Source organism: Zingiber officinale, chromosome 3B, assembly GCF_018446385.1.
Source record: "Zingiber officinale cultivar Zhangliang chromosome 3B, Zo_v1.1, whole genome shotgun sequence".
Classification (NCBI taxonomy): domain Eukaryota; kingdom Viridiplantae; phylum Streptophyta; class Magnoliopsida; order Zingiberales; family Zingiberaceae; genus Zingiber; species Zingiber officinale.
In genome coordinates, this window is record NC_055991.1 from 134,162,998 (window position 1) to 134,184,274 (window position 21,277).

Genomic DNA, 21,277 nt, shown 5'->3' on the forward strand with positions numbered 1-21,277 from the left:
ATGAACTCTAAAATGAGTAAAAAAAAAAAAACTAATCTTAAAATAAATTTTAAAATAAGCCAAAAAACGAACTATAAAATGAACAAAAAACGAGATCTAAAACGAACCCGAGCTCGCTTAACGAGTTAGACTCGTTAACTTTGATAATCGAACTAATAACGAGCCGAGCTTGAACTGTTCGCGAGCTTGATAATTCCAAAACGAGCCGAGCTCAAGCCTTTTGACAAAAGTTCGATTCGAGCTCGAGCCCGAATATAACTTAAACGAGTCAAGCTCGAGCCTAATACTGTTCGGCTCGGTTCGGTTCGTTTACATCCCTACCGGGAAGGAAGCGAAGAGACGGAATCCCGTAGCTGAGTCAATGGAGATGGCGGTGGCGACGGAGAAAACAACAGGGGAGAGGAGCTACCTGGGGTCCGGAAGCGGCCATGGGGAAGGTTTGCAGCGGAGATCCGGGACTCGACGTGACAGGGGGCTCGGGTGTGGCTGGGGACCTTCGGCAGCATGGAGGCCGCCACGTTGGCGTACGACCAGGCCGCATTTGGGGGGGTGGGGTGGGGGGCACTCAACTTCCCGGCAGAGCGTGTCCCGGAGTCGCTGAAGGCAATGGGTATCGACCTCAGGGGCTCGCCGATGCTAGCCCTCAAGAAGAGGAATCACATCAGGCAGCTGCGGCAATCAACCATGAAGCAGAGCAAGGGGAGGGAGTCCAGCGCCACGGCAAGCTTTGTGGAGTTACAGGACTTGGGAGTAGAGTATCTAGAGGAGATCATGAGGCTATCCGAGCTCTCATGACAACCGTTAGTGTACAAATGGTTACCACCTGCACTAAATATTAGTAGTCATATGTGATTTAATTCTTTCGTATTAGTCTAAGAATGGATTGACGCCGAGGACACTAGGATGAACGAATCATCTTTTACCACATAAAATAAGACAAATTGCAATCTGCGAGTGAATAGACAAAAGACCAACTAGCTAATGCTTGTGGCACTCAATCAATGTTCAACGAAACAGAGACAAAGCATGTACACCTCGAAACACAATCAATTTATCTACTAGCTTTTGCTGCTGGCTGGTTTCTATAAGGACCAATCTGATCGCGATGTGCTTTACATTATTGCGCATTTCCTCGACAAGTTAAACATCAAAATTGAATGAGGAAGATAGGAATGAAGCTAAGACAAGAGGCATGAAAACTGTATCCCTTAGCTCTTCTGGAAAGTGACCATACAAAAGAAGGCAATGCAGCGAAAAAGGAGGCCATACAATGCTAGGATAACTATACTCAGCCACCAATCGCCAATGTCGTATCCATTCTTCATAAGCGAGCCGCACCGGGTTATCAACCATACTCCAGAGTACCTGCAAGGAACAGTTTAGTCTGTTTCGATTTGGTGCAGATTCAGGCCATGTCACTAATGCATACTTGTATAGATAATCAGTGAAGAAAAATGGTGAAGTTTGGAAGTAACTTATGTTTAGTATTATCAGCAATCAATCAAGAACTTTTACAGCAAAGAAGTTTCATTACTTCCCATCTGTTCATTTTGTTTTTCACTTTCTTTCGATATAGAGAAATTGGAAAGGTGAACTAAGTCTCAATGAAACCATTTTTTTAAGCTAATCCTGTGATGTTAGCACATGCCGACTTGGATAACATTTATACTTTAAACACTATTGTCCAAAGAGAAAAGAATCGAAAGGTCATACTTGTTTGCATTTGCAAGGACAAAAGCTTCCAAGGCCCACTTCGTGTAGCATAAGTTTGCCAAGGTTTTCGAGGTTTTCTGCTGAGTTGCAAGTAGAGTCAAAACAACAGGTAGTAGCACAGACCACTGCCATTCGAAAATAATGATGATTAAATTTAAAAAAAATAGAAACTAGTATACGAGTGAGCTAAATGATTGCATGAATGTAGAGGGATTATGATGTATAATGTAGAGCATACCAGTTGTGCAGAACCTGGCTGGAAGAAAATTGCAAAAGCGTATCCGATTCCGGTCACACAATAGACCAGTCCGACTAAGATGATGTAGTTGTCTAAAATGGATGATCTAGGATTGTTGAAGAAGTAGAACATAGAAAGATAAACAATTGGCTTGATGATCGTGTTGAAATGATCAATTGTATCTCTTGAAAGAAAATAGGCAAGTGAGCTCATGCCAGATGCTCGTTCTCTCAAATACTGCAATCTTTCGAGTGAAAATGATCTCAATGCTCCAATCTTGCACAAGAGAGCTGCGATTTAAGAGTGATAATTAAGAAGTGTATGCTGTTATGCACCAAATACATCAGAAATCACAAGGTGATGCCAAATCAATTAACTAAAGTTTCACCTTCCTAAAGGTTCTTAAGACAATAGATTGTCTCCATTTTCGACTAAATACATGGTGAGGCATGCATGAAACATAAGCGTAAACGATAAACAACGATTCAAAAGTATGTCACTGGATTATGCTGCGTCATATTTGATCAACTAAAAAGACTTACTGATGCAAAATCAAGTCAAACACTAAATCTGACTGAAAAACTGGATTCAATGCGAATAATGAATATATCATTTTAAATAAGTTAAAACTTTTGTTAGGCAACAAGTGAACCAGGAAATTAAATATTTTAATCAGGTTGACAATAAGTTGCCAAGGGAATTAAGGAGTTCTATGGTGGAATACTACAGCGAACAGAATTTTTTTTTTAGCCAAAGGGCCAAAGCTGAAAAACATGAGTATATTTTTCTTATGGAACCTGTTAATTGCATAGGCTGCAAAAAGGAAGAAAGCAAGAATTTCTGTGTGCCACACGATAGCTAATGTACATTACAAACCTAGACTGATATCAATCAACACTAACTATGGGTTTTTGGATCACCAAATTGCTCTGTCTAGCAAGATATTATTATTTTGTATTATGTTTGCACCTTCCTGCTAGTATCATCATGGCACATGAATGATCAGCTTAGTTGCTAACAAATTAACACCAGATTACTTAAGCAAATAAATGCATTTCTAGATATGAACTCCTAGTGTAAAGTCATCAAATCCCCAACTGATCAATCAAACACCTGGTTGATATTAATCAATTATAATTTACCATGTACAAGTTTGTCATATACATCATATTTGCCGTCCTGTCTTTGCCATAACTGAAAAGTGTATGCATAACTCATGTAACCCCTCCCCTCTATATCAATAACCCTACTTGGCCACTGAAGTCATCAAGGATACTCCTCTCTACATCTCTTCTTGTTCTCCATTTTCTTACAGTTTTGTGCAACAAATGATATGGCTTAGGCTGAGATTTGACCTTCGGTTACAGAAATGAATTCTCTCTAGTGTCAAGTCAAGAGATCAATCATGAAACTCCTCATTGATTGTATGTTCCAAGTTTTCTATTTTGCTTGGACTTATTGGGAAGGCCTAAGCTTCAGACGAACTAAAATATACCATGAAGGCTTCCAACTATTCAACCTGTATAGGAAGTAACTCAAATTCGCCAAAATTTTCCTTATCAAAGCAACTATCACTACCAACTTACCAAGTCTATGAAAATTTATTTTCTTGAGTCAACTTCAAATTGTCACATGTCTCAGGGCACAAGTATATACCCTTGTACATTATTTCTTTACAGGATTAGTTAAGGGTAGAATTTCACCTTTTTTCCCCCTCAAAAAAATTGTTGTCTGTGGTACACCAAATTATTTGTGTTATTTACACAAGTTTATGTCCAACAAATTGATAATATATATAGCATAAAACACAAAAACAGAAAAAGGGGTAAAACTACAAGTCTCCAACTTACAAACAGCAATGACGGTATATGTGTAACCCAGTGCACCGAATGTTTCATCGCTCACTTTAGCAAGTGTTCCTAAGCATACACCAGCCAGACATAATATAAGAAAATCAACACCTTGAATTCTAGCTTCCCGAAGCCGTTGCTTGCCAACCCTGTAAATGAACCAGTAAGATCGAAACATGAAATTCAACAATTACTATAACATATGACCATTATTTTCTGAGTTTTGAGCATTTGTGGGCCTTATTGAGATAATAAAATTTTGACAGGTGAAATATTTACCTTCCCAAAAAATATTTATATTGGGTAAGAACACCAGGTGTCCTTCGATTAGATAAATCTGCTGATTTGGAGAAATTGTAATCATACTCATCTTTCTTTTGTCCCATAATATCCTTGACATTATCCCATACTTCTCCTGCGATTGATTTTTTCTCAGTCTCAGGCCCAGTTTCTGAATGATTCCCTCCAGTTCCCCTGTTAGATGAATCAGCGTCACTAGCATTCTGTAGCATATCTGGGGGTACATCATACCCATTATGCAGCATCCAACGTAGAGGTAATTCTTTGTAATTTACACCTGAGCTCGCACTTGGCTTAACTATACCCTCTAAAATATCAATGAAATAATCTGGAGGATTTACACGCTCAGGGACATTGATTCCCAGGCCTGCAAAGTATTCTTCAACTTTTTTAACTGATCCAAGATAAGCAATCATGCCTCCTTTTGCTAGAAGTATCAAATCATCAAACATATTGAACAAGGTGTAGCTGAAACAAAAGAAGATCGTATTACTCAGTCTCATAGAGAAATGATTACATGTTTTTGCAGACAATATTTCCAAAAATTGCTTCATGGTTTTCCCGTTATAAACTGGTAAGCGAGCTGGCATACAAGACTTGTCTAGCTAGTAGCTTGAACGAATATAGCCAATAAAATTGCATTTTGTCTAAATATTTAGACTATTCATGCAACATAATTTAATAGCTAAAAAAATTTAACCATGCTGAAATTCTTATATGCATAACGACATTGCACTAAAATGCAGCATAGTTCAAGTCATGTAAAATAATTTGGCATTCTAACAGGAGAGTCAGAAGCATAAACAATTACATATTGGCCAGTCAAATGCTAGCAGTTTGTTTTCTTCTTTTGTTAATCTTTTTCTAACTTTTTGAGAAACTAACCACTGACATTTTGCAATAGGCAACTAGTTTCCTTCAATATTAAATTATTATTATTTGTATACTACATGGATGCTGGAGTCCACTTGCAGGAGAAAATTTATAGTTTAGTATAATTGTGAAGTTCATGTTGCCATGAATGTTAAAACAACCTGGGTTGGTGAACAACCATGCAGATGTTTACCCCTTCAAGGGCCTCACGTCGAAGAGCTCGCAGCAACAAATTTGAAGAAGAACTATCCAAACCAGATGTTGGTTCATCCAATATCAAAAGAGAAGGTTCCATGACCATTTCAAGACCAACATTCACTCGTTTTCTTTGTCCACCAGAGATGCCACGTTTCTCTACAGTTCCAACAAGCGACTCTCTTATTGCCTGTAGGCCTAGGGCCTCAATAACTCTTTCTACGACTAAAACTTTATCAGCTTTGGAAATGTCTGCCGAAAGTCTGCAACATCATGGAAAAGGGTTACAACCATGTCTATAACTATTCTCATTAGTGAGAGAAACATGAACAAGGACTTGTATAAATCTTTTGCCATGCCAATACAAAAAGGCAAATGGTTACATATGATTGTGATTATCATTAAGAAAATGAGAATCTGGGTGTTTTAAGAGCATAATAATTTATAGAGTCTACACCTACTTGATGTAATTCTGGCATACCAAAAGTAAAACATTAAATTGCTAAACTCAACATATGAAAGAACGCAATGAAGTTAATGTACCACCGTACCTGCATCTAGCACTGAACCAAAGATTCTCTTCTACTGTTAAATTTCCATGAACAATATCATCCTGTGGGACAAAACCAATAATTTTTTTATAAGACCGTATCGGTTCTGCTTTCCCATTTATAAGTATGTGGCCTGACATAGCACATCCAGTTGCCTTTCCAGCCAGAGCACTCAGAAATGTGGTTTTACCAGCCCCAGATGGGCCCATCACTGCTGCCACACGACCAGGCATAAGTTTTCCTGTAACAGACCTTAGGAGTTTTTTCTTACTCCCTTTAAGAGTCAGCGTGAGATCCTTGAAAGCAACTTCGATTGCGAGCCTACTTCTACTATCAGAATCAGTGGCCATGGAGATTACTCCAGAGAAGGTCAGGTTCGCGTTCTCTTGCTGCATAGCCTTTTCCTTCTCTATCTGACCATATGCATACTTGAATATTTGGCTGCGAGTATGCATTTGTTTTCCTCTAGGCATATTCTTCTTCAAATTTTGATCTCCTATTTCAACATTGAAGCCTTCATAACTATCAGGATTTTCCTCTAGTGATTCAATCATGTTAGTAAGATTGTTTTGATCCTTTTTCTTGGAAGGTTTGCCTGCCCCCTTTGAAGGCTCAGTACGAACAGACTTTTTTTTAGAAAATGTGCGAGATAACTGTGTCTGCAGGCCAACTGCATGCTTCTTAGCAACATCTTTAGCACTTTTCCACCTTTCACGAGCTTGAGCAGTTTCTCTTGCATGTCTTGCAGCAGCTTCTCTAGATTTTGCTTGTCTTCTTTCACGACTGGTGAGAACTTGACCAGAGAAGTTATATATTATCAATAGCAACAAACACAATGCAACCTACAGTAATTACACAAAAGGTTAGTAGGGTACAATTGAGATGCACTTCCACTAGTGTAAGGATAGACTTCCTCCCCACCACCCCCCAAACAAACCATGTTAATTTCTATAAGGGATGAATGCTATAACCGAATTGGATGTCCATTTATTAAGAATTTCTTAATACGATAATAATAGTCGAACTCGACAGCAGTAAGAGTACGAGAAGAACAAGGAGTAACCAAAATAAGACTCACCATCAGCAAGGCTCCAAATATGGTAATATCTTGATTTACAGAATTTGGTGGACAAGAGCGTTTTTGGAAGCACCCTGCAAAAGCATATAACTTCAATAAGAAAAGGCTAGTTTCAGTTGCAAAAGAACGCAAAAAAAACTTTTGCTAGGCTTCCAAAAAAATAAAACACGGCAGATAGTTAGCTCAGCTGAGGAGCAAATTAAGTTTGCGGCTTGGTAATCAACTTAGGCCTCTCAAACAGACTATGTTGAGTGCTGTAGCAAGTGAGAGTGATTTTATTGTCATTGTGAGAAATTCTATGGTGTGGTTAACATACTTTGATAGGCATTTTGTTGGAGATAAAAAAACTTCAGCCTCAATTGAGCCAACACTAGATGAAACTCGACTTAACAAATCACATAGATCAGCCAAACTTCAATCCAATATATTTGGCTTCAAGTAGATTCAAACTTCAACGATGAATCCAAATATAGATATTTTAACCCAACTTCACTCCATGCTAAGTTGAAAATCCAAATAGATTTAAACTTGAATGATGAATCTAACCCAAGTCTGAGATAGATCCATGCACCCATCTAGACTCAAAGAAGTCCATGTCTCTGATTTAGCACTTCCCCCACTTAAATGGAAAGTTTGAATTTTTACTAGGATGTGCTGCCTAGAAGAAACCTAATAGCTAGTCCTATAATCTATTCGTTGTTGTTTTAGATGGTTTCCGTTTTCTACTTTACAATTCAAATTTTCATTATCACTTGAAACATTTCACGAGATGTATTTTATATTTCCTACTTTATAATTCTTCATCATTGAATAAAACATTTTGCAAGATCTCTAATTAACTAAGTCACTAGAAAAAACTTACTCGTTTGAGAAGTAGAGCCCTTCCTACAGTAATATCTGAAGCAAGTATTATAAATGAGTGTCAGTCGCACATATAAGAATCTAAGTAAGAATTGTAGTATAGTTGACTCTCATGAAGAAAGTCTCAAATGATATTATAGGTAGAGAATTGCTCTAGAAAACTAGGATTGAGAAACAATACCCACTACTACAAGAAATTTTCTGTATAGTGCTTGGACAGTAGAACCCTGCAGGGCAAAATATTTCACCACTAGATACCACGTCAGCCCACATATCAGCACTCCCACATGTATGGTTTGGTTCTCCAGCAGGTAGCTGGTAGTTGTACCTGAATATATTTTAATGTCAAGATGCAAATAATATTGCTTTAAGAAATTAAACAATGTATATCTGGCAGAACCTTGAAAAGATTGAGATCAACTTACGGATCACAAACACCAGTAGTTTGGTTGAACTTTCCAAGTGGGCAGTATGAACCTAATGGGCAGGCTACAGACCATTAAAGAAAATGAAATTAGTGAAACTTTCTTTGTAGTTCCAATGGTAAACTAGGGCATATGACGTTAGTAAAGTGTAAGGTAGCATAAAAGGTACTTTGTTGAGCACCATCTAAACTAAAATAGTTATAAGAAGAAAACAAATCAATGCTTAAAACGGAAGGTACCATTTTTTTCTCTCTCTCTTTCTAGGTTTGGTTTACTTTAAGGATTTGTGTTTTAGAAGGAAATATAAAGTTACAGTAATCTTTAAGACAGAAAATAATATTTCCCACATCTATAAATCACATGCACAAATAAATAGATTAACAAATGTATTTGATAGTAACTCTGATAGAATGAATAGTTAAAGTTAAGGCTTCCCCTTCCGGAAAAAGAAAATAATAAACAATTTGATAGCAAGCTACAAATTTAGGTCTGTTCAGTAGTTAACTAAGTATATAGCTATACAGGTACAAATCATATGCAATTATCTTGCTCAGTTTACCCTGAAAGTGAAGAGAGGTCAAAATACCTCAGTAAATACTGCTGGACTATTGCAACTGTCCATTGCACTGTATCAACTGCTGAATTGAAAGAACTATTCAATCGAATGCTTATTTGAGGCTTTACCATCTAAAAAGTTAATAAATTTACATAAAGACCCAACTAGAACCAAGGTATCATGGTCTTGTTTTCCTGCAATATATACTAATAAGACTGTATCTTCGATATGGTTTGAAGGAAAGCAAAGAGGATAGACTACCACATGAAGCTCTTGCAGGTTAGTTTATGGGCTATAAGACAAAATGACTATTTACATAACTTTTTGAACCTTAATCCATTTTTAAGCTAGAAGCTACAATCAAACTAAGAATTCACCTCATTCTTTGTATGATTAATGTATGTGTTTCAAATATAATTTTTACTGAAGAAAGGCAAAGGCAATGTGAATATAAATGCAGAATAAATAGAGATCTCAAGCATATAATATAATTCAATATGATCTAACCATTTTTGACATGTGCAATAAGTGGTTTTCTTTTTACTGAGAATTAAGAAATTGAACTACAGGTTGAACCAACATAATGATATGATAACAAATTGAAGTTACTTCTGAGAACACGTGTTCAAATCCAAGAGAAAGATACTCACGGATCATGCATGTGATACCATGGGGACAGAAGAAACCCTCACAACAAGGATGACAATTTGTAGTTCTGATCGGCACGACCTTGGAGTCTCTAAGATTAACTTTTTGGCCATCAGAAGCACTGCAAGACCATCCTGGCTCGCATCCAGATACCCATGATGTCAAATTACAATTCTTATTAGGTCTCAGATAGTTCTTTTTTCCACCATTGTCATAGAAACTGCTGAAGTAAAAGTTAATTTCTGCAGCTGTGCATAGGCGACGAGTGAGATCTCCTGTTAATGCATTGAAGTATACCGTCATAATGCCTTGAAAAAATAATGTGGAGTATAAAAGATCTCTAAGCAAACCTGAATTGTTAATACGAAATGATTGCTTTTATGAAAAATATGGAATGATTATATTCTCTGAATGATTTGTATAAACTAAAAAAATGAATGCATTGCAGGAGGAAAGCAATCAAAAAAGTTCGCACCTTTAGTTTCTTTGAGGCAATTTGAGATAAAAGTGGTGTCCTTGGAGAAGTTGAATGCCTCATTCCACTCCTTGTCCCTGGAACCAACACCACCATCTCAAACATCAATCCCCTGCAACTGAAGAATCCCAACAAATGATCCAGAAAAAAAAAGGAAGGGTCGATGAGCATACGTGTTATCAATGCAGAAATCCAGCTGCCGTCCAATGTCCTTAGCGAAGGCGCTGGTTAGGTTCATGACCTTTTGGTACACCACCTGAGTAAACATCTGGGACGCTCCCTGGCCAATGCCTCCGCCCCCGCCTCCGCCTCCGCCGCCGCCGCCGCCGTCGTAATCGTCATAATCCTGGCAGTGGCCGAGAGGGAAGAGGAAGAGGAGTATTAGGACCGAAGAAACGACGGGTATTGGAGAGGCATAGGCGGAGCCCCGTCGCGGCCTCCGGCGGGACCATGAGGCCAGCATTCTTTTAGATATCTCGTCGAGCTGGGGCAATTGCGGGCTGCCCTGAGAGGCGGTTTGGAAAATGGCAATGCAGATGGGGGTGGCGGTGTCGGAGGAGATGGAGGAGGAGGAAATCGGAGAACGGGAGAAGGAAGGAGAAAGGAACGGAAAAGAGACAGAGAGACGCAGGATTGGAGCGATGGAAAAGGAGCTACCTTCTTAATTTGGGGGGCGGGAAGGAAAGAGGACCAAATGGTCTTTCTCGCCTGTCATCCACAAATAGAAAATCATTAAATCAGTATAAATAAAATATAGATAATTATAAATAAATTAAAAAAATGGGAATTTCAAATAGAAAAATCATTTTGACAAGAAAATCGAATATTAGGGGTCATTGTAACATTATCAAAATTATAGGTGATAGTTTTGAAAAAACTTAAATATAAAGGGTGTAGTTCTAGAAAAATCTGAAGAGGCTTGAACTGCCCCCTTTCTTCTTCTTCAGATCCGATCGAGAACCCTCCCTGCCTTTTGCTGCGGACTCGATTGCGATTCCGACGAGCGCGAGAACCCGATTGGCCGTGGACATGGCGCTCAATCTGCGGCAGAAGCAAACTAGTAAGCCCCCATCTTCTTCTGCTATGATCTCAGTCGTGATTTTCTCTGTTTTCTGATCGTATCGATGTTTGTTCCGAAGATTTCATTGTCCGGATGCTGAATCTGAACCAGACGATAACTCCTGGCGGCGCCGGTGGGATGTCGTCCGCGTCCGCCCCCGCCGAGGAGGTCTACAAGATCCTCATCATGGACGCCTTCTGCCGCGTCGTCTTGTCCCCGCTGATACGTGTCAACGACCTCCGGAAGCACGGCGTCACTCTCTATTTCAGCATCGACAAGGAGCGCCAGAAAGTCCCCGACGTGCCCGCTGTCTACTTCGTCCGCCCTACCCCCGAAAACGTCGAGCGGATCGCTGCTGATGCCTCTCGTGGCCTCTACGACGCTTTCCATCTCAATTTCTCATCCTCTCTTCCTCGCCCGCTGCTCGAGGATCTCGCTCGGAGGACCCTCGAGATGGATTCTGTTCACCGGATCTCGAAGGTATACGATCAGTATCTTGAGTTCGTGTCTCTGGAGGATGGTCTCTTCTCGCTCGCCCAGCCGAAGACCTACGTCCAGATTAACGATCCCTCAGCGGGAGATCGTGAGATTGAGGACCTCGTGGAGAAGATAGTCAGCGGATTATTTTGCGTCCTTGCCACGCTGGGAGTTGTTCCGGTGATCCGGTGTGCTCGTGGTGGTCCTGCTGAGATGGTCGCGTCCGCTTTGGATGCTCGTCTTCGTGATCATTTGGTCACAAGAAACAACCTTTTCACAGAGGGCGGAAATCTTACTAGCTCCTTCCAGCGCCCAATCCTCTGTTTGTTTGATCGGAATTTCGAGCTGTCTGTTGGGATCCAACACGACTGGAGCTACCGTCCACTGGTTCATGATGTGCTTGGATTGAAGCTGAATAGGGTGACAATGCCTGCAGAAAAGGGTGCAGCAAAGTCGTGTGAATTGGATGACTCCGATCCGTTTTGGGTTGCCAACAGCTGGTCTCCATTTGAGAAGGTGGCGGAGGAAATAGAGACCCAATTGAGCAAGTACAAGCAGGATGTTGATGAGGTGAATAGGCGAACTGGGGGAAAGGATGGTGTTGAGTTTGATGGGACTGATCTGATTGGTAATACCAAGCATTTGATGAATGCAGTTAACTCACTTCCTGAGCTGACTGAAAGGAAGAAGGTGATCGACAAACACACAAACATCGCTACTGTTCTTTTGGGTGAGATCAAAGCAAGGTCTTTGGATGCTTACTGCACTCTTGAAACTGACATGCTGAGCAAGGGAAGTGTGGATAGAAGTTCTTTGCTCAGTCTTCTCAGAGGGAAAGGTACCAAGGTAGATAAGCTTCGTGTTGCAATAACCTATCTTCTTTCTTTGGAAACAACACCACAATCTGAATTGGAGTCAATAGAAGCAGCATTGAGGGAGTCTGAGGTCGATACACGTGCCTTTCACTATGTGAAGAAGGTAAAGTCCTTGAATACATCCTTGACTGCCTCAGCGAGCTCTGCTAGCAGGAGTAACATTGTGGACTGGGCAGAGAAGCTCTATGGACAGTCCATCAGTGCTGTAACCGCAGGTATGAAGAATCTATTGTCAGGAGGGAGGCAGCTGGCTCTAACAAGGATAGTGGAGGCTTTGATGGAAGGGAAGCCAAATCCAGAGGTTGATTCTTACCTTATATTTGATCCAAGAGCCCCCAAAACAGGTCCTGGAGCACAATTGAAGGGACCCTTTAAGGAGGCAATTGTTTTCATGATAGGTGGGGGGAATTATGTAGAATACAGGAGTTTAATGGAGCTGGCACAACGCTCACAGCCAGTGAAACATGTGATTTATGGAACTACAGAAATTCTTAATGGGATTGAATTTGTTGAACAACTTACGGAGTTAGGACAAAAAATGGGTCTAGGAAACGCTGGAGGCCCAACTGCCCAATGAGGTACAGAAACATCATGTTAGCTTTCTTTCATACAGACTTCATCTTTATCTCTGTGTTAAGAAAGATAGAGAGATTACCTATGTAAAACTGTGTTTTTGTGGGTATCTTAGATAAGATTGAGTGGTAATTACGTATTTACGTTCTTCTGAAATCAGCTAACTGCTTTCTCACAATTTCAACACTTCATTGTCCATGTGGAAAAGTTCAATTTGTTAATGATCAGAATTATTAAGATCTTGGTTTGCCTTGTTGAATTATCCTATATATTTGTCTTTAGATTTGGATGAGAGAATTTATAAGATGGGGAGATACTTTTTCTTAACTGTAAATGAACAAACCCCTTTCGAATAACAGTTCATTTATTTAAGAGCTTATTTATGTTATTTGTGATTGGATAAGCAAATTTCAAAAGCTTATTTATTTGATCATTAATTAACCAGATAGATGGACATGGGTAAGCTTTTTCACATATTAAATCTAATGCCAAGAGATACAGGCAAGTCCTATTGTTCCAATGATATGTCTAGAATAGGGACCAGTAGAAGGATGACACTTTTGATACTTGGTGCTACTTTGCTGCCTAATATGGGTCAAAAAAAAAGTGCTACATAAGTTGATACAATTGACGTGAAGCTCTATTGCAAGCTATACATAGCTTGCTTCCAGGAATATAGAGCTTGAGAGTATGCAACACACATATAACAGAAACTTGAAAGAAATAGTTACAATGATAAGATTAAGACTACTATACATGCATGGTAAAAGTAGAATAAATATATTAGCAAAACTAATCTGGAAAGAAATTATTCAATTATCCCAAGACTCATTACATATGTAACTTGCATGCCAAGTAGAGAAAATATTATTTGAGTACATAACCATACTTTTAAGTTTCTTATCAAAGTTGTAATTTTACAGTGTCTCGAATGTTATTAAAAGAGGCAACATGAAAATGTCACATCATTAAAGTTATAAAGCAAATGTAAACATAAATTCATTGGTAACAATTACAAACTGAATTAAGACAATTGTCCTTACTTTGCAATATGCATGCATCTTCTACAAAATCAATTTTGTATTCTTTGAGATGTTAATTTCTTGTAGAAAGTCAGGTCAGATTCAGCAAACATTATAAGTTGTCAAACGATAAAAGATTATGACAATTTGGTAATGAAACAAGCATACGGTGGAGCCATGAAGTTCAAAGTTAAAATTTTAATGAGACAAATATAAAGAGATTAATATTTTCTGAGGGAGTTGTAACTACATTTGATTCAAGGACAAAGAAATTATATCAATAGGAAAGTATAATTTGACAATTCATGTAAAAAAATAGGTTAGTACAGTCAGTCTTTTGCCAACTTGTTCCATACATCAATGCAAGCTGACACCTAGAGAATATATTTTGAATTTGGATTGAAATATCATACTTGAGATTTGAAATTTTGAGCTGTGAACATAAACTGTTTACCTGAACAATTATTTGTGTTTCAATTCTCTATGTACTCATAACTTATCACATTCATGATATATTGAGTATTCCAAATAGTAGATATGGATTTGCTCATATAGATTCTATTAAAAATATTTTTTATACGAATAGAATTTTTGTTTAGGATTTTGTTTTATTTCTGGTCTAAGTATTCTAATTAGACATATGTTTTTGCTAATTGAACTTTATGGGGGATTTTTTTTTTTAATCAAAGTCCTTTTTAGCATTGTAGTATTCATATTAATCAAACATAGCTAAGCCATCTTATGGTGCTATAGCTGATGGAATTCCTCATTAGTTGAAGGAATTGATGAAATCCAAAAGAGACTATGAGGAGGTTGTGGAGATGGTTAAGATGTTTGTAAAGGCATGTGGGATGTGCCTCTGGTCAGCCCTAGAGATGTGCTGCGACATTATCATGTTTCGTTTGCCTAGATCTTTAAGGATATTTAGTCCCAGATGCGATGAAGATAAGGAACTTATTGAACGAGGAGTTGAGAATGTTCCATTTTTTTGTTTACTTGGCAGAAGGTGATGGCATGGATGGGAAGGAGACAAATTTGTTGAAGAAAAGTGGCTGTGTTGTTGGTTTCCATATCCATTCACTGACTTTTGGTGGATTGGTTTCAGTGGAAAGGATCAGTTGAGGGATCCTTATTTAGGATTCTTCCTTCTATCCTTGAACTCCATAAATACCAATTTTTTTCGATTCCCCTCTGATCTTAATCTACTTCACTAAAGTAAACACAACCTTAGAATTGCAGCCCAAAAGCTAGGTCGACTTGTTTAACTGCTCCATAGTCCCACTCAAGAGAAGGTTCACATACCTTTCATGAAGCTTGTCACCTGAAAAGCAAACCATATTCATTTCTTTTGTTATGTTTGTTCATTTCTAGAACCGCATGTTCTTTTTTCCCCTGATTAAACTGATGAGTTGAGGCCACTGGAAGCAACTTTTGTAAAAGAAGTGATTCCTCATATCATATTGAATTTGCTAATCTATTACAGATAATTCTGCAATTGTTATTGACTAATGTTATCTGACCAGTTGTCTATTCGCATTTAGTTATTCAAGTGGTAAATATAACATTCTCTGGTTGATTTTTGTATACACATTGGTGGCTGATTAATATTTTTCTTTTAAAATTTTTGAAGGGAAGGATTGCTTCAAGACAACTTCAATTGGATTAATTGCACACAATGCAGGAATGGGCCTCGACCTTTGGAATAGATAGCTGCATGCTCTACCACCAAAGCAAACAGACACTTCTCCCATAGAACTTGCTGTCCAAGAGTACCGACAATCTTCCTGATTGATGAGTCTGTTTCTGTTTTTGCTGTATTCTTGCAAGTCCTTGCTACGTTTCCACGAGCCACCATTCCATAACACCAATATCGTAGATTGGTAACCATTTTATAAGTTTACCTCTTTATAGCAGCTCTATGTATTTCCTTCAGCAAGTAATCTGAATCTGCGTGTTGTGTAATGTCTATTGGCGAGAATTCGTCAATGGTATTTTTCTATTGTGGGTAGGGGAGAAACCGTAGTTACTGAATTCAAGAATTTTTTTTTTATCTCGTTTTTGTTCCATGTTTCCACTCGGTGCACATTTTGCATCTCTATTCCTATTATTCCGGTGTTATAAGAGATGCTCCATTACCTTCCTCTTCGAGTAGGTGTAGAAGAGCATCTTTTGAAGTATTAAAGTTTCATCGTAGGATTTGTTAAAGAGTGAGATTTTGTCTTCAATTACTCGATGAACTTGTTAGCTTCAAGAGTTAAAGCCAGTTAATACTGTTCGAACCTGACTAATTTCAGTGAGCTAAGCTAAAGATAAAGCCAGAATTTCCAATCCCAGTCTGATTGAACAGTGAGTAAAAGCAGAGTTAAAATCATCACAGTTTGTTTAAATCAAACACGGGTCGGGTCAGATAACGCAGACGTCACTAAGTAGGTTTAGTCCCACACCGGAGATCTCGTTCTTTAAATCCAACACGGGCCGGGTCGAATAACGCAGACGTCACTAATTAGGTTTAGGCCCACATCGGAGATCTCGTTCGTTAAATCGAACACGATAAGTGTGTTTAGTCCCACATTGTAGATTTTGGAGTTAAAGCAAGTAGTTTTATTGATTCTCTGCTGCGCCTTGGTTGTCTCTTCGGAGACATCCGATAAAATTGGAACGATACAGAGAAGATTAGCATGGCCCCTGCGCAAGGATGACACGCATAAATCGAGAAATGGTCCAAATTTTTTTTTCCCGATCGTGAACTCGTTCGTCTTCTCGAAGGTATGATCGTCTACACCTCTTGCTTCTTTACTGTGGCTTTATTTCCTCCTTTATTACGATCGTTTCATGGCTGCAATCTTTAATCTTTTTGTGATTTTCTCCGTAGTTGGATTTCGTCTCATGCGTATAGCCCTAGTTCAGCGAACCCTAGATTTGCGCTTCTTCGCAACTTTCGCCTCTGTTCGCTTGTAAATCAATACTTTCACTATTTGTCATTTTACAGCTTGTGTTGCTTTGGTTGGCTTACAAGGATTTCGTTTGATTGAAACACGGGTTTTATCTTCCTTTGCGAAGTTGTCTTCCAGTAAAAGAAACATTGCATGAGACAGAGAGCATCGACAAAATTAGGTTAGCATTGTCTTGTGCATTTTTTTGTTCTGCTCTATAAACTTTTGTGGATTGTCAATGCCATTGAAGTCTTTGCTTTTTTCCCTCAGATCTTGTCAAATTGGTTTTTGTTTAGATTTCAACTTTGTTGTTTCAAACTGCTCGTATTGGTTTTTTTTTTCGTTTTAGTAAGCAAAGCAATGAGCTGAGGCCAGCCCTCATAACAGAAATTTGTCATAATATTAGGAAATTTCCAGTTGCTGTTAGTATGATGAATCAAAACTTCTAACCTAGCAATGCTGGGTAGAAATGAAGAATGCTCTTTTCTATTGAATCTAATATGCACGACTATCTAGTCAATGTTTACATACCTAAATGTGGTTTTCATCTATCCCTTTACTTTCTGAATGTACAACCAATTGCAATTCTTCATTGATTCATAGTCAATTTTCTTAGCTGATGCTTGTGCTTGACTTAATTTCTTTAAAAAACCTCTCATTAAAGATGGCACCACATGGCAACTACGAAGCAATATTACCTTGTTGCTTGTATCTGTACTCATTTAGCCTGGAATTAGTTCTTGGACTATAGCTTCATTGCCCCTATAATTATTATCTTGATGACAGCATAGTTTCACTCTCTTAGAGGAATCATTTGTGTGGAAAGAATTTAACTAATATCATGATTGTATTGGATGTGTTAGCTATAAGTACAATTAAAGATACTTGTATTTCAATAGGAGAAAATATAATGACTTGATGCTCAAGATTGTATTCTATTTAGCAATAGTTTATAGAATAGATTCTATGAGAGCCTGAATCCATTGCTATCATTTTAATCCAATTGTAAGTCGAAACCTGTGCATTTCATGTTTGCATATGATATGCTGTGAATTCAAAAATGAATTTTTCTTGAACAAGCTTTAGACTTTTTACAGAGGGAGATTAATTAAGATAATAAAGGTGGTCTGATCTTTTGCTTTACACATTATCCAGTGCACATCTATATTTCAAAATACCTTTTCATCCTTTTCATGCCATATATAATGTGTCCAGATCATTGCTATAATTTTGCTTTCATCTTTTTGGTCCTACCCTTTTCATAAGGTTTACATGGTTCCTAGAGTGTGAGGTTCAATGGTTCATGGACCTTTGTAGACTACAAACATCCAGTTCAGTAGGAGGGGAGATCTACTACAAATGATATGCAATCATCATAACATCTTGGCAAAAGCAACAAATGTTATTGATTGATGTTTTAGTTTAATCTGTTAATCTTATCATTGAACAATAATTTGCATGACCATGTCTATTGAATCAAATTATGGATCGTGTGAAACTAAAGAGGATTTGCTCAAGATTGATGATGTTACACTACCAATGAGCCAAAAGATGGTCATAGAAGGAAAGGATGAGGGAAGAAGGTACTATGTCCTATATAACGAACGTTAAGTTGTGTTTGTTACTACATTTTGGTATCAGCTATAAGGATCTTATGAATTTTATACCTTTGTTAAACATACTATGTGTGCCTATTAGATTATTAAAAAAAAACTTATTCCCTGTTCTAGAGAAGCACTTGACTTGTTCTTTTTCTTATGCAGCTCCTCGTGAACCAAGTCTTTTTCTTATGCAATTTCCAATTTTTATTGATGTAAATTTTAATCATTCTTCTGAAGCAGAAAATTGTTCTGGGGAAGATCCAATAATCCAAAGTCTGAATCATATTAACCGATGAAAAACTCGATAAAGATAGACGAAAATCAATTTTTAGTTTTGGCAATCAAAAGCAAAGATCTACATGTTGAACCTTCTGCTCAAAAGGATCCTTCAGCATCTTCTTGTATTAGCATTTCTGCAAAACTAAGTGTGAAGCACGACTCTAGTTGGTCTTCACTCTTCAGTTTTGGAGGAGCAAGGAGTCCCCAAAAGCTTTTCTGCCGGGAATTCGTGAAAATGTTTGAGAAAATAAAGAGATCTTGTAAAGAAAATCTGATTTTAAGAAGTGATCAAAAGACTTTGATTTTACCACAATGACGGTAGACATCTTAATCTATATTTGATTTCTTAATTCTCATCGGTTGTTTGCATAGATAAACAATCCTGAATTATTTGACATGATCTTTCATAGCTATGTCTGTGTATCCACTCAAATACAACGTTTATTTTTAGGGTGACATTGTTGGAGAACTGCTTTTTCATAGAGGCTCTTGTCATGATGCCCCACTATTTCCCTTACTGTGTGATATCGAATCAAGGCAGACCCATTAAGTTATGTGAAAGCAAGGAATCCTCATGGTAATCCAAGCTACTTTCATGACCAACCTCCCATGTCTCGATGTTCTACAAGTTGGAGGATTGAGTTCACCTTTTGATCCTTCCCCGCACCCCTTAGGATATGGAAATGCTCTTTTAGCAACGAGTTTGTGTGTGCACAGGAGATTCGAACACAAACAATCAAATCATAGAAATTAAGAAACGTCAAAAACAAACTATGGAAAGGAAACAAGTGTCTACATATCACAAGGCTACTCCCTAGTCCTAAAATTAAGAGTATTACTCTATGAATATAGTCCTAAAATTAAGAGTATTACTCTATGAATATAGAGTTATAATAAGGAGATATGAATTGAACAAGCTTTTACGGTCCATATCAAAGAGAAAGGGAAAAAAGCTTATTCTATGAAGCGATCAACGTCTTCGGGCTGCTTCTCAAACTTCAAACATGGATGAGAACTCCTCTTGCTCCTTGGAACGGCTCTCCTAGGCCTCCTTGTCACCAGGAATTTTTTTTTCCTCCTTTCCATGAGCCTAGGGGATCCTTTTAAAGACTCCCCAACCTTCATATTTGGAAGAAACTTTTAAAAATATCCAAATGGTGAAATCTGCAGTGGGCGACAGACTATGTGAAAAATACACGGCCAAGCCATGTGAAATTATGAGGGAAGAAACGACACGACTGTGTGAAAAACACACGGTCGAGTCATGTGAAATACTGAAGCCAACAAGAGATGGCACACGGTCGTGTGAAAAACACACAGTCAGGCTATGTCTGGTTCTAGGTTCCCAACAGAAATGGTGCACAACCATGCGAAAAATACACGGTCAGGCCATGTGGAATTCTAGGACCTCTGCGGTTGCTCCTATTTTTGCTTCTCTTCGTCCCGAGGAATATGCTTGTGTCTTGGAACTTAGGCAGAGCATATTCCTTTCTTGGTGCCTTCATTTCAAGGTTCTTTAACTCTGTTTTAGCTCTGGTTCTTCATCCTATTAATGAAAAAGTATAAGAGTAGATCTCCAAATAAGAAAAATAGTAAAACAATACTAAAAGGAAAATACCATAGAAAATATGCTCAAGTACTAATGAAAACATTATATGAAATATACTTATCAAAATCTCACATACCTAAATTTTTGCTTGTCTTCAAATAAAAATTGATGTCTAGTCTAATGTGCATGAATAAACGTCTCTGATCCCTAGCAAGTTCACCTAGAACGATCAAGCAATAAAATTATCAAGCTCAGGTGTGTGCAAATAACTTTATTAAGTCTAACAAGATTATCACTGTACTATGTGTGTAACCCAAATCTTAAAGTTTTTCAATTTCAAACTAAGGCAAATCGTCATTCCATCGTGTTCCTCAAGTTTCCAACATTAGGCATTTACTTACCTTACGCGAGATTCGTCCCCTGAATCTAGACACAAAGTCTCAAACGAGCACTCGGTAATGAGAAAAATTGATAAGTATTTCTCTAATAACTTAATTCAGTCTCAAAGGAGTACCTCATCATTTCCACTCACAACAATTTTTTTTTATCCCATATTTTTTTCTTGCAAGATGCTTGCAAAGTGCAACACCTGAATATTTTTTTAGGGGGGATCTTGATTTTTCCAAATGGATTTGCACAAATCAAGCGTCATCCAGTATTTAATATGTTTAGACAAGGTCATCTATGAATTCTAAAGTACTAGTTAGATAAAATGAATCATGTCTACATTATACTAAATCAAACTTTTCATATATAAGTCATAAGTGTGAGTGAAATAAGCAAATAATCAAGCAAATACATGGTAAAGTAATATTTAACACAACAAGAGCATATGTCAAATTCTATGACAAGATAGAGAAACCTGAACTACTAAAACACAAGAGCATATTATCATGATATTATTCAAATCTCTACAATCAATCAATTGTTGAGGACAAGTCTTATGCATGTATGAATCAAATCAAAATTATAAAAAGTAAACATAAACAGAATGAAGGAAACAAACATTATATAATGCATGCTACCTAAACAAGTCAAACAAACAAACAAACCCTAGCAAAAATACTAAACAACTAATAGAAAAAAAACCCAAGACTTAGATCATACCCCAACAAAGAGAAATCAATAAAGAGAGGAGGATGCCT

At 37.9% G+C, this 21,277-nt stretch overlaps 3 protein-coding genes, 1 long non-coding RNA gene and 1 other non-coding gene across 6 annotated transcripts; 4 read left to right on the forward strand and 1 right to left on the reverse strand.

Annotated features, from left to right (window-relative positions):
• The first annotated feature begins 504 nt into the window (after positions 1–504).
• Positions 505–795, forward strand: LOC122055278 (ethylene-response factor C3-like). The gene has a single exon (XM_042616644.1). It carries the CDS (start codon positions 505–507, stop codon positions 793–795), a length of 291 nt encoding a protein of 96 aa, XP_042472578.1.
• Positions 796–959: 164 nt separating this feature from the next.
• On the reverse strand, positions 960–10,487 carry LOC121967928 (ABC transporter G family member 28-like). The gene is made up of 14 exons (XM_042518469.1): positions 9,937–10,487; positions 9,764–9,840; positions 9,291–9,563; positions 8,085–8,148; positions 7,841–7,987; positions 7,661–7,695; positions 6,799–6,872; positions 5,721–6,562; positions 5,136–5,432; positions 4,081–4,569; positions 3,802–3,950; positions 1,952–2,241; positions 1,714–1,838; positions 960–1,365 (listed from the first exon to the last, which is right to left on the reverse strand). Exons 1-14 carry the CDS (start codon positions 10,224–10,226, stop codon positions 1,209–1,211), a joined length of 3,309 nt encoding a protein of 1,102 aa, XP_042374403.1. The 5' UTR covers positions 10,227–10,487; the 3' UTR covers positions 960–1,208.
• Positions 10,488–10,676: 189 nt separating this feature from the next.
• LOC121967929 (SEC1 family transport protein SLY1-like) lies at positions 10,677–15,820 on the forward strand. The gene is made up of 3 exons (XM_042518471.1): positions 10,677–10,823; positions 10,903–12,753; positions 15,401–15,820. The coding sequence occupies exons 1-2, from the start codon at positions 10,793–10,795 to the stop codon at positions 12,750–12,752; spliced, it is 1,881 nt and encodes a 626-aa protein (XP_042374405.1). The 5' UTR covers positions 10,677–10,792; the 3' UTR covers position 12,753; positions 15,401–15,820.
• A 524-nt stretch (positions 15,821–16,344) lies between these two features.
• On the forward strand, positions 16,345–18,996 carry LOC121967930. 2 transcript variants are annotated; one of them, XR_006107882.1, is made up of 2 exons: positions 16,345–16,536; positions 16,643–18,996. It is a non-coding gene; the product is annotated as an uncharacterized LOC121967930 (long non-coding RNA). The 2 variants fall into 2 exon arrangements; XR_006107881.1 differs by having other exon boundaries at positions 16,760–18,996.
• LOC121968741 lies at positions 16,399–16,501 on the forward strand. Its single transcript, XR_006108281.1, has one exon. It is a non-coding gene; the product is annotated as a U6 spliceosomal RNA (small nuclear RNA).
• Positions 18,997–21,277: the final 2,281 nt, after the last annotated feature.

What these genes read in the sequence shown, in the direction of transcription:
- LOC121967928 (XM_042518469.1), bottom strand. Translation starts at nt 10,226, where the DNA reads ATGCTGGCCTCATGGTCCCGCCGGAGGCCGCGACGGGGCTCCGCCTAT. An exon ending in ACTACTGGTGTTTGTGATCC is followed by an intron (nt 7,988 to 8,084) that starts GTAAGTTGATCT and finishes AAATATATTCAG; the next exon opens with GTACAACTACCAGCTACCTG. An exon ending in TATTTGGAGCCTTGCTGATG is followed by an intron (nt 6,563 to 6,798) that starts GTGAGTCTTATT and finishes TAATTACTGTAG; the next exon opens with GTTGCATTGTGTTTGTTGCT.
- LOC122055278 (XM_042616644.1), top strand. Translation starts at nt 505, where the DNA reads ATGGAGGCCGCCACGTTGGCGTACGACCAGGCCGCATTTGGGGGGGTG.
- LOC121967929 (XM_042518471.1), top strand. Translation starts at nt 10,793, where the DNA reads ATGGCGCTCAATCTGCGGCAGAAGCAAACTA. An exon ending in TCTGCGGCAGAAGCAAACTA is followed by an intron (nt 10,824 to 10,902) that starts GTAAGCCCCCAT and finishes TTTGTTCCGAAG; the next exon opens with ATTTCATTGTCCGGATGCTG.